The 12,969-nt window shown below is 40.7% G+C and overlaps 1 protein-coding gene across 48 annotated transcripts in view; it reads right to left on the bottom strand.

Annotated features, from left to right (window-relative positions):
• Window positions 1-222: 222 nt before the first annotated feature.
• The window catches only part of CELF4 (CUGBP Elav-like family member 4), a 700,143-nt gene continuing 687,396 nt past the window's right edge, over window positions 223-12,969 (bottom strand). For all 48 annotated transcript variants that reach the window (XM_075726713.1, XM_075726739.1, XM_075726712.1 and 45 more), the window contains one exon: window positions 223-350. In XM_075726713.1, the coding sequence (XP_075582828.1) occupies window positions 223-350 (128 nt within the window). The remainder of the gene's footprint in view (window positions 351-12,969) is intronic.

The raw sequence follows: 12,969 nt of genomic DNA, 5'->3' as shown, positions 1-12,969 counted from the left end.
AGAGACGCACACACAAACAGTTCCTGGTTTATGTGTGGGTGCATATCTGTGCAGTGTGGCTCTAGCCAGAGGCCTAAGTGAAAAAGGCAGAAGCTAGAGAGTCACAGAGCTGAGTCTTTTTGAGGGTCTGCAACACAAAGAGAGGCTACAACCACAGCTGACACCCTCTCCCCATGCAGTTACCTGTGCTAGTGCTTTGTATCCAGTGGTTCCCATAACTCTTCAGTAGGGACGATTAGCATCCTTTGGCCTCTTCAGCTGCACCTTCAGCCTCTTCATGCCAATCTGGAAGCCATTCATAGCCTGGATAGCAGCTTGGGCACTGGCAGGATTGTCAAAACTCACAAAACCTGTCAAAACATGAGGCAAGGCAGGGGGCTTAATGAGCTGAAGGGGGCCAAGGCACGTACATGTAACGACCACTGAGAATGAACATGGGGAAGGGGGTGAGGGTGGTGGGAGGGAGGGAGTGAGCAGGTAGGAGGGTGGGCAGGTAGGCAGGAGAGTGAGGAGAGGATGGTTGCCAATGGGGGACGAAGGGTAGGAGGGGTTGTTACAGATCAGTCTCCCAGGACGCAGTGCCTGGCCTGAGTGCCAGTTTGGACACAAGACTATATGAAGCATGGAGATCCAAATGCTGGTGCCACAGTACCAGCACATGCAAGATTTGGGTCACCTTTGAGCTGTGTGTCAGCAGATGTGATGCATGGCACTCAAGGCATTCTGTCTTGCTTTTTTTCCTTCCGTCATGACTGGGGTAAATCTCTAGACTCTCCTTCACTCACCAGCATAACCTTTCCTTTGCCTTCCAATATCCATGATGAAGGGAACCTGACGTACCTACTGTTATTTCCTTATTATGGCAATATAAGTAAAATGTGAATTTAATAAGTTCTCCATTATGGTATTCATTGGCATGAATAGTTTGATTGTTGGCCACTTAAGCAATACGAGGAGCTTTATTAACTGGCAATTACTGCAGACTTTATGTTGACTCTGCAGTTGAGAAAGATGAACACGAGTGCTTTCCTAACATGGTTTCCATAAGTAGTTTCATCCCTTGCCAGCAAATCATCCAATCAGCCATGGAGCACATCCAGCAGAAGAAACACCTATAGTGAATGAATATTGTATCTACAGGCCTCCTAAAATCACATTCTTTATCTCAATGGAAGACTTGCTGTCTGGGGATCAGAAAAGCTAAGATAGGTCAGAACCAGGCAGGATGCAATGCATCTAACACATTCAGCATTGGGAAGGGTTTTTGGTGTGGGTTTTGGTTTATATTTTTCTTCTTTTTTTTTATGTTAGCTGCAGGAAAAGACCTCATTTGCTCAGACTGTAAGACTTCAGTTAGAGTGACTATGGGTCTGAGATATTAGTGAGGCAGGGGGCCATCACACTGTAGAAGAATTGCCTGTGCTACCTTTGCCAGAAATGCCCCTGTGTGCCAACAACATTTCTGAGCACAAACCCTGGGTAAGACTAGCCTGGACCATCCTGCACTCCAGACAAAGCAATCTGTTTTCCCACCCCTGCACATCTCTGGCAGCACAAGTCAAACCTAGGAACCCAGTGTTTCTCAATAGACAAGCTGAAATGAAGAGACAGTTTGAGAGCCCCTCAAAAAGCTAATGCTGAATGTTTGCTGCCAGGTATACACCTGCTCCTGACAACAGCACCAGGCATGGCTTACAGCTTTGGGCTGTTCTGTGAATGCATTCAGCAGCACCTCCTCACTGGTCTAGTTCCTCCTCAAAAGCAAGTCTCACAGATGAACACAGGCTTGCATTTGAAAAAGACACACACTCATGCACATGCACATATACACAAGCACACCTTCACACTGTTGCATTAAAGATGTACTTTAATTTTTGACTTTAGCTAATCACATAAGTTTATGAGAGGTCATAAAACCTATGATCTTAGCCTCAAAGTGAGACAACAGGTTTACTGAGTATGGCAGATGTGGTTTTAAGAGGGAGGCCTGTGGAATAAACAGACACCCCTCTTCATCCTGTCTTCTTGAAGACAAGGCTACAAGTAACTGGTTGTCCATGCAGCTTTCCTGCCAATCACCCAGATAAGGAGGTACCAACACTGCAGCTCTGAAGGTGTGAACAAAAGTGTTGCTCAAGCCTCACAGCAGTCATCGATCTCTAGACAGAAAACTGGAGAGCTATGGTGAGTAATGAGTTGGGCAATGGATCTGCTTTTGCAATCACTTATTAGCCAGTGAGCACCTGGTAGTGATCCCAGTTTACATTTGACTAGTTTGAATAATCTATCAGTCAACAAGGTCCTATAATTTGATCTCAGCAAAGGAACAAACTGAACACCCCCTGATTTCACCTGAGCTGATTCAGTCTTTAAATATTGCTGGAAGGTCCCTTGGAAATGCTTTACTTGAGCTTCAGCTTGTAATTTGCTGTCTAACTACCTCACATCTTTGAATATAGGATATAGTAAAAGCCAGTTCTTTTTAAAATCACCTCTGGATTGCTAATACTCCTGTCCAAGACCCATCAGCTACATCTGTAACAGTAAACTAAAACTGTGCCAGGGAAGATCAGAGAAACTGGAACCCAGTCACCTGTACCACTGAATTTTTAGAAAGGTCCTTGACATAGTTTTGGCTTGTGCCTAGCTCCAAACAATTCCTGGGCAAAGTCTGAGTATTAGCACAGAACAGAGGCTGTTTTCAGTAGTTAGCTTGGATGTGGCCGTGATATTCTGGAAAGTAAGAGAATTTAACAGTTTGGGTGTGGGCCATTCTGTGCCAGCTGGCCCCAGTACTAGGGCAAAGTGCCAGGTATGTTTACTTTACTAATATATACACAGCTACCAAATAACAAAGCTGAGTTGGCTGCAGCTGGGTAATTGCTTATATCATGTCTTCAGAGAACCTAGCTTGCCTGTGAACTTTGATTTCTACTCTTGTACCTGATCCTGTTGCAATGTACCTCTTACTGACTAAACATGCACATCTGTAGTGTGTCTACACTTGCATCCATTTGTGAGCAAATCACCTTGGGATCCTAAAACAATCAGTGGAGGTCTAGCCAATATAGTCAGTGGAGTGTAGGACATGATTTCTCTCTCTTTTCAGGACACTCCTAGCTGTGCTCAAATGAAACAAGTTCCAGTGGCTGTGTAGCAGGGACCAGGGCTGATTGCAATGAAGGCAGGCACCTAGCTTAAATGCAGGCACCTCTGTTATAGGGTTAACCTGGTTCTGCAGTTGGGACTGACATCTCAAGGTCAGATGTTGTTAACTGGCTAGTGCCCAGGTGAGTCACTCCCCAGAGAGATGTTCATTGCTGAATCAGGCTCCTAATGCATGCAAACCCCACCAGAAATGCTGCCAAGTATGATGGAAGTCTACCGTTTGTGTACTTTTGCCAAGACTAGACCTTTAGTTAGGCAATAAACCCTGGTGTTGGGATGCTGATACAGTTGTACCTCTGCAAGAACCTTGCCTTTAGATAAGCTCACAAGACTACACTAGCTTTTATCATCACTTTGCTTTTGCGATGGAATTCTAAGGCCATTTCGTCATTCTGTGCAAAGCTGTAAATAATACAGCATTTTAACAAATGCAACTAATAAGAAAGATCAGGATTGCATTTGCTCACTATTTTTCATTTAGACCAGATAATGAAGCTAGGAGTTGTACTCTGATGCTATTGGTATTAGTTGCCTACAGATTTCAACCAGATTTGGATAGTTTGTTTTTTTTCCTCCTTAATTGTCCTGATATCCACTGCTGTAACATAAAAATCTCCACTGGCTAGCTGCTGGGGGTGGAGGGGCTGGGGTGGGAGGGCTGGGGAGAGAGGAGGAGAACAAATGCCAATAATGGTGTGTTTTCCTTGTGAACACATCCTCGGGACAGAGCAGCTAATTCCTCTAGCTTTATTTTACTCTTTAAGTTTCAGCAGCCTTGATGAGCTCAGAAGTTGTTGGTGCATTCGGCTCTCCCCCTTCCTGTTATTTATGTGGAGTTGTATTTCATATTGTTGAAGGTATTTGGATGGACTTCAAAAAGAAGAAAAGCTGTGGCTTATCCTGAGTTGAGACATCACAGTGATAAGGGATAGGCAAATAGACAGACAGACAAGCTATCCTAACAATATCATATTCCGTTCTTTTTTCAGGTCAAATAGCTACTGGTAGATTATATTACTTTTTGTTGTTACGTGCACTATTGGCAGTTAACAATCGTTGTTTCTCCATGTCAATGTCAGCAACATTAATGGTGCTATACCAGATTTAAACATGTATGAGCAGGAACAGAACATATGTACTGGGAAAGTAACTTAAATAGTTGCTTTTTGAATGGCTTTAATGTTTGAGCCCATGGCTGTAGGGCTCAAAGCATGATGATAGTACTACAGTTGCTTAAGAAGCTATCCATGTTGTGAACACCATCCCTGCATTGTCACCTACAGTCTTGAAGGACAAAAGAGAAAGGGAGGGGTTAAAAAGATTGAAGCTGTTTCTGTGCATCAGTTAATGAATAATCAGAGAAATGGGTGTTCTAGTCTGAAGATGGTTGGTAGGAGGACAGGATTTTGTGATAAATCTATTTTATGGGGTGATGTTGATTTTTTTTTTTTCTTTTTCTTTTCCCAGAGATTATGTAAAAAGGCTGTTCTAATAAATAATTTATCAAAGCAGCAAAGAATGAAGAAATTTGCTCTGACTGCAGCTCAGGGCATCGAATCTTCCTGATTCAGCACAGCATCTTCCAGGAAGGTACTGACTTTGGAGTTCATGACTTCTCCTGGCCTGCTTTTTTCCTGCATGGCTGTGTAAATGGTTAACAGGCAGAAACTGGGCAGCATCTTGGAGGTGCTTTCATTTCTCCCCATTTCTTTCACACAAAGTCTTGGTAGTGGTGCATGCTGAGGGAGCTTCATGCCCTTCTCATGATGTCAGCATGATCGCCAGTGGCTTTATGTAACTGATATTACTCAAGAGCTCTTTTTCTGTTTTAATCAGCTGAGATGATAAAGAGGAGAATTAACAATTTATCTCAGAGTGCATTTGAAGACTGTTTTGCAACTGTAAACTTTTCATTCACAGTGAGTAGTGTCTCTGCATGGCCATGAATTAGTTTGTGCACTAAGCGCAGTCCTGAATGAGCACATCGTTAGGTTCCTGTGGATCCCTAATTGGTCTTTCTGAGTTTGCTGTTTCTCTTTGCACACTGCAAGGAGAGTTAGTGGTTAATGTGCAAAACAGCCTTTTGATAATCTGCTACCACATTGGAATAACGTGTTGCCTCTCTTCAGCAGAGGCTTTCCTCTGGATGGAGCCCAATGCTTGGTAACTACTCTGAGCATCCCCTAAATCAGAAGTCAAGACCACAGTGAATGACAGGTCCAGATGCAAAATTTTGATCCAGACTTCTGAACTGGGGGCAGGTGGTCCTACAGCAGGTCCACTCATGTAACTAGGCTGGTCTGGCAATGGGAAGGAAAAGAGGAACCTCAAAGAAACAAATATTTAATTTGTCTTAAAACTAAGAAGAGTTATTTGATCTGTGTTCCAGATTCTTCCTGCACAAAAATACCATCTCAGAGATGCACTTTGCAAGAGACTACAACAGAAACAAATAGACGGTGCTGATTAGCTTCTTTAGGCCAGAAATCCATTTTTCTAGTTCTGGCTGTCAGTGTATTTTTCTGACTGCCATGAGGGATCTTTCTTGGCACTTCTTGTTCCTCAAGTTATGAAAGTCACTAGCTAAGGAGAGGATCTCATTCTTCTGAACTTTTCACTCTTGTCATTCAACCCATGTTCATCTCACTAGAGGGAAATGAGAATAACAGAAGAGTAAAGATCTGCCTCTCAGCCTGTGGAAGGCAAATTCCCATGCAGTGAAAAAGAAGAGACTCTCTCCATGTGGGCTGGATACTAGTGCAGGAGAAGTCCATGCCCCTTGCTTCCCTTGCATCCAAAGTGCTGCTACCCAGGACATAAGTGGGGGCCTCAGCCAGACTACTAAGATGGAGGAAGCTGTAGAAAGCACTGGCAATTTTTTATACCAGAGACCCCACTCCTTTCCTTCCCCAAACATTTGAGTTAGTAATTAAGGAATTATTTAATAATACAATTGGTTATTAATATAACCATCCCCTTAGTACATTGCTTCCTTGCTTTTGTTAACAACCAGTGAAGGGTGAGGTCTAGGAACGTCAGGGAGATATTTTCTGCTGGGAAGGCAACAATAAGGCTTTCAAATCAGAGGAGTCTTCTCCTCTGGGGGAAGGGTACTGGGGAGGAGTGCCCTCTCTTCTCCCCCCATCTGGATCTGACCACCTATCCCTCAGCACTTCCTTGCTACTTCAGTCCATTTCATTTCTAAGATTTCTCAGTTTCTCTTTCTCCATGTTTTTTAGTCTTATCAGAGAATGGAGGTTTTCCTTTAATTGCCTTGCAAGGTTTTTACCTTGTTATGTTCTTTACATGATGTACTAGCTGCTGTCTTGCAATTTTTTAGTGCTGTAAAGAATTTCAGGATACAATGTGTATCTAAGTAGCTCTATAATGTATGTGTGCATTGGAAGGTATTGTATTGTAAGGTGATTTATGGGTACTGGAATGCTCAATAAAGGAGTACGTCTGCAGATCAAGGGCATAGCACTTCAGCTGTTTTCCAGTGTCTAATAGGGCTGGATGACTTTTTGGAATATTTAACCTTGCACTAATGTTTAATCATGTCCTAGTGAGATCTGTCTATCCAGTTATCCATCCCATCCATCCATCCATCCATCCACCCATTTTTTTTAATGTATAAACAGTCAGTAGCTGACAATTAGGCTAAACAGCTACTATTAAATATTTCACATCTGTGGGATAAGATAATTGGAACCTCAGAATACTTGAAGAATTGACTCAGAAATTTGCTGAACCATTAATGTTCATTTTAGAAATTCATGGAATATTAGAAAACCTTCAAAGTGTTCCAGAAAAAAAATCTATTATTAATTTTTAAGGATGTAAACTAGATGACCTGGTAAACTCAGTTAATCTTTCATAAGCCTCAGTAAAATTATGAAAATTTTTATATGAGATGCCATGGCAAAGAATTAAAAGGTGTACAATTAATACCAATCACCACGGCTTCATGGAAAATACCATCTATCAAATGAACCTGATTGCATGAAATTGCAAGTTTTTTTAATAAAGTAAGTTTTCATAGAGTATACTTAAGCTTTTCTAGAGTATTTGAGAAGGCCCTTCTTTATAGAAAGTGGAAGCAGCACATATCAAACTTCTTAAAAAAATTGATAATAGAGAGACCACCAAATAAATTGTAAATTGTGACTTACAGTATTGAGGAGTTTCCAGTAGGCTCCTCGAGGAGTGTGCTGAAAGCTCTGTGCTATTAAGTTTCTCTAACATTACCTGGAAGACGTCTAAAGTAATTACTGGTAAAATTTGCCAATCATACAAAAATGGTGAAGTGGTAAATAATGACAGAAACAAGTCATGTTGACCTGGGTCACTGTGTTGGCTGGAGTGTTCATTTTAATCCAAACAAATGCAAAATTAAGTATCCAGAGGAAAAAGCAAGTGGGTCACTCATAAAAAGGGGAAATATTCACTAGAAAACAGTGCTTCTAAGAAGAACATGGGTGTCATAACAGCCAAATACATGAGCTCTCAGGATTATGTTGAAATACTCGAAGTCACAAGACTCAGTACAGTCTTGGGATGAAGCCATACTCTGGGGAATATCCTCTAGAAATAGCAAGGTGATGTTACCTCTGAGTATGGCTCAGGAAAGATCCTTACTGGGATTCTGCATTTAGTTCTGGAGATTTCTGTACAAAAAATAAGCTTTAAGAATTATTCAGAGCTACAAGAATAATTCTAGGTCTGAAATAGTAATGAGAGTTGCCACAGTTTATTGAAGAGAAGGTTAAAGAGTCTTCTGACCATAGCCTATAAATAATTTCTAATAGAATGTGGTTTTTTTTATTATAGGGAAAAAAAAGAAAGCTTGATGATTTCTTCTGGATGGAAGCAGACATTTGACAAATTTAAAATGGAAATAAAGAACTGAGTCTGCATTTTTTAAATAGTGAAGGTAATTAACTATTTTGGAGCATATTGTTTAGCAATAGGGGTGGAGCACTTATCACATGAAATCTTGATTAAGAGATTTTCTAAAAGGGATGTTATGACTCAAGCAGAAGGTTTGAACCTGTCACACGAGCTGAGGTATCTGGCATATGTTGTTTCAGAGTTCAGTCCAAAGGATCAGAACAGTCCCTTCTGATACTGCATATCCGTCTGTCTGTCTGTCTTATTCATTCCACATTTCAGATATTTAGAAAATCAGTTCTTGCCTACTAATCTGGTATGGACTGCGGTAACAGTCATGATAGCGGTGACAATTGATGTTAATGCCTTATAATAAATGGCCCCAAAGTGTGGGCTGTGGACTACTGAGACAGCTGACTGGTACTCGTTCTTCATCTTGCTTCCAGCTGAGAGAAACTGAACAGATGGGAAGGGGAGATTAAATGAAGAGTGAAAGTAGATGGCATGATTAACTTTCTCTAAAGGTCAGAACACCCAGTGCAGAAGGTAGCTTGAAATACACAAGCATCTTCCTTATTTCACCTTCCCGTCTTCCCATGCATGAAACCACTTCTATACATTGAGGCAGTGTGAGCTGCAATGTGCAGAGAAGCGGTCCCTGTTATTGTGCATTGTCATTTGGATGCTCTCCAGATAGTGCCTCAAAGAAGCAGTATCTTCTCTGAAGAAGGCTGAGGGCTTTAGATGCTGACCTTGAATATGGTGGTTCAAACCAAGAAGGACTTTTCTTCCTATGAGTCTTCTCTTTCACAATCTGTTTGGGTTTTTTTTCATACAGAAATTGCTGTCATGATTCACCTTGAAAGCACATGGTTAAGATTCAAGATTAGACTAGAATTTGGACAGTTTAAATCACTGCATGGTCAGATCTAGGGTTTTGACTCATACATACATTTTGAACAGGGCACCTGATCAGGACCAAATTCTTCTAAAAAAAGAAAAAGAAGTAAAAATCTGATATAGAAAACCACAACCGATTTCTCATCCTAAGAATGGAGCTAACACTAAAACCTTCTCTTTTTCCTGTAAACAGAACTTGTCTAAAGGATGAACAACTATTTGTCTGATGCTGAGGACTGTTGGTTCTACCCACTCTGCTACATAGGAGCTGAAGTCACCTAATGAATGGATGGAAGAAGTGAAGGATTCAGGTTTCAGCCATTCTTTGGAGACCCCATGGATCAATTGGGCCAGTATACATACACGTCTGCTGTGAACAAGAAGCATTGTGGTTCTTCTAAAAGAAGCATAATGTTCTAACCCAGATGATGATGATGATGATCTTCCTCACAAGGAACAAACTAGCCAGTGAGGAATCACCCATAGATAAGTGAATGCTCTTTGGTCTTTTTTTGAATGATGATTAGAACTGAAGTGATTTCCTAGCTGCTTTCAGAAATGGAAGGCACTCGTCTTGCTTTCTGAGCCTTCCTTGTAAATGTTTGATGTCATGATGTATCAATATAATGTTTATAGGGAAAGTACATGGTTGGAAAAAGCAGATGAACTTTTGAGGAGACAAGTTCTTCTGCCAGTGTAAAACCAGAAGCAAAGAATGAGCTTAGTGTAGGTTTTACACAAGTTATGAGTGGGATTTAAGTAGGCGCTCAGTTAAGGATGCACTGGGAGTTGCTGAATCAAGATGAAGACTATATTTACATTTGTTTTTTTGGAGTTGTACAATCTAAACAAGACAAAAAAAACCTACTGGAGCTCCCACCAGCCATGTCACAATCCATTTCTTATCTTAATTTCTTTGCTCCCAGGTTTTCTCTTCGATTCCACTCAATTTGTGGGTTCTTGATACAGAAGGCTTGCATGAATACTGCAGCTACAGAAATCATCAGTTGTCCTTCCTGGTCTATAAGAGACAAACATCATAAAAGGTGACCTTCTTTTTGATAATATTTCATAGTGGGGAAGTAAATTCCTTCCTGGGCTAATCAAGAAAAATACAAAACAGGGAAACCAATCAGGAAGGTCATCTGTGAATTAATTGTACTAGTGACTATTTTTTTATCAATTCTCTCATGTCCCAGGGATTCTCTGAAATAGATCCATTCTTGGTGTAGCAACATACAGAATCTCCCCACCTTGCTCCTGCTGATCATTACTTAGATGGACAAACAACCCTGTCTCCCCTTTATGTCGTTGCACACCTGATACTTCATTACCAGTAGGGTGGGGCAACCCAACAGATAGAAGTCTTGAAGCTTCTCTTGTGGGACAGTCTGGAAGTTTCTGTTCAGAAGCCAGAAGTAGTGATGAATAGTTTTTGGCCATGCTTTTCAAAACAATACTTTACTTTCAATGATGTCTACTGTATGAAAACCAGCTAACCAAAAGTGAAATCAACAGGAAAAAAAACCTCATACGCAGTGGGTCACTGGGAAAGAAAAAGAAAAGAGAAAACCTCTTAATATCTAGACCAGAAGGTTGTGAGCTGGCACTGAACTATGCTGGTTACCAAGAGGAGAAAGGAAAGAGTTATACAAGTACATTTTAAGCCAGAAGATAATGTACTGTTCCAGATCCAACCAGCTGTTACAGCTGGGGTTCTTTCATTGTCAATGTAGGACCTCTGTGTTTTCAGCTACCCACAATGGACAGGGAGATGATCAGCTGGCTTCTTCTGTCATCAACATCAATGGGAATGAAACACCTTCATATTATAATGGAGCTGCTGATAAATTTCTCTGGGTCTGCCAATAGAGCATTTATCATTAATGGTCTTCAAATGAGTATCCTGAATCCTGGAGATCTCTGTGAAGAGCCTTCTGCAGTCCCCCAGAAGAGTTATATTCAGTCCATGAGATTTGAATCATATCATAGATTGCCTAAAGCCTGATTTAATTGTGGCTTCTGGGGCTCCTGCCTGATGACCCATTTGAACTCTTGATCCACCCTTGGGGGGAAGATGGGAAAATATGCTTGTGTTCTAATTAATGAAATAAAGAGAGTAGAAATATTGCTGGAAAACATATTTATGAAAATGCCTGTGATTAGATAAACTGCACACCTGCAAAAAGCAGAATGGTTATTGATAATTTGGACAGGGATCTTCATTTGAAGGGGGGGGAGTAAAAATATGAGTCACCCCTAGAAGTGTGGCTCTTGCAGACTCCTAAAGTCGAGAAGTAAAAATTCTTTCCTCGTAATCATTTTTAAAAGCCTGATAACAAAATAATCCTTCTGGAACCTGTTCAGCCATGTCAGGAAATGCACAATAAAAAGGGTAAATATGTTAAAATTTCTGGAAACCCTTCTAAAGAAGGATTTTAAAGGGTAATTAGGGACCTATCTTTAGAACAATCATATAATTTCACCTTTAAATGGTCAGAACACAATCAGATTTGTAGGTCATGTTGCCAAAAAGGGAGAAAACCTGTTGCTTGTGAAGTAGCCAAAGACACCAGCTGCTCTTAGATGTTAGATGCACCTTCTCCCTTTTCTAACAATAACAACACCTGGCTAAATATCAAGAAAGCTGAAGCTCCCCTGGTGAAAGGGGCATAGTCCTACTGTTCCTAGGTTTTCCGTGGGTTACATCACTGAGGATCTCATTAGAGACGTGCCCTGGCCTGCAAGGAAGACCAACAACATTCGGAGCACTATTAACAAGAGCACAGCCAGTCAATTAGAGACATGATTACCCTTCTCTACTCAGCACTTATTAGACCACACCTGGACATCTAGTTCTGGGCACCCTCTCCCCCCAACATAGGAAAAACACTGACAAAGTGGAATGAGTTCCACATGTGGCCATCAAGAGGGACAAAGGTTGGAGCACTTGCCCTGTGAGATCAAGAAGACATGGATTGTCTCTTCACAATGGTGCATGGTGGGAGAGTGAAGAGACAAGGGGCATAAATTGAAACAACAGATTTGCAGACTGGATATAAGGAAAAGCTTTTTCACCTTGAAGGCCAGCAAGCATTGGAGCAGGTTGCCCAAATTCAAACCACTTTTTCAGTCGTTTTGATTGTTTTTAATAATTTGCAGACATATTTGCTATTGCAGAAATAGGTATATAAAAAATGCAAATATAATGAGCATACCCGTACATATGTGATATATTACAGATCAAGGCTGGGGACAATGGCGATGAGGTTGAATTTGGTTGAGGATTTAAGATAGATGGAACCAGAAATGGCTAAGAAAGGTATACCTATTTTCATGGGGATCTGCAAGTTGTTACCCTGATGACAACCTTTAAAGATGTCAATATCTACTATTTCAAGATGTTAATCTCATCTGGGAATTTTTTTGGGTTTGGTTGGTTTGGTTTGCTTACTTGAAAAGGGAAGATATCACATGCACCAATATATTAAAACAATGATAAGGTTGCAAAATGAAGCAGTCAAGTTAGAAAAGCAAGAAATGATGTTACCTATAAAATTTTAATTCTGTATTGTTTTGTATATGCATTAAGACATTGCTTCTAATCACACATTTCTGTATTTTTCTTTTTCATGGCATCCTTGTTTTAATTACTGTACCGAATGAATAACATAACACAGTGAGGAAAATGGCAATATATCAGACTTGTTATTGCAAGTGTTGGAACGTAGACAGTAAATAAGGCAGGGAAAGGATGGTTTTGTAGTTGCACAACCCAATGCTGCCTTGGAGAACTGGAATTGATGCCTATTTCTGCCATGACATCCCTGTTATGCTCGGTAAATTGTATATCACAAAATCTGTAATCGGATCTGCTAGGCTACCTTTTTACTAGATAATTTTACTAAATATTTTAGTAAATAAAATAGGGCAGGGTCTGAGTGCAACTTGCACATCATGGCTTGTATCTACCTGGCTAAACTTTCTCACCCCTTGAGAAAGGGTGCCCTT

This window comes from Pelecanus crispus, chromosome Z (assembly GCF_030463565.1).
Source record: "Pelecanus crispus isolate bPelCri1 chromosome Z, bPelCri1.pri, whole genome shotgun sequence".
Lineage (NCBI taxonomy): Eukaryota > Metazoa > Chordata > Aves > Pelecaniformes > Pelecanidae > Pelecanus > Pelecanus crispus.
This window is presented reverse-complemented; position numbering and strand designations above follow the sequence as displayed.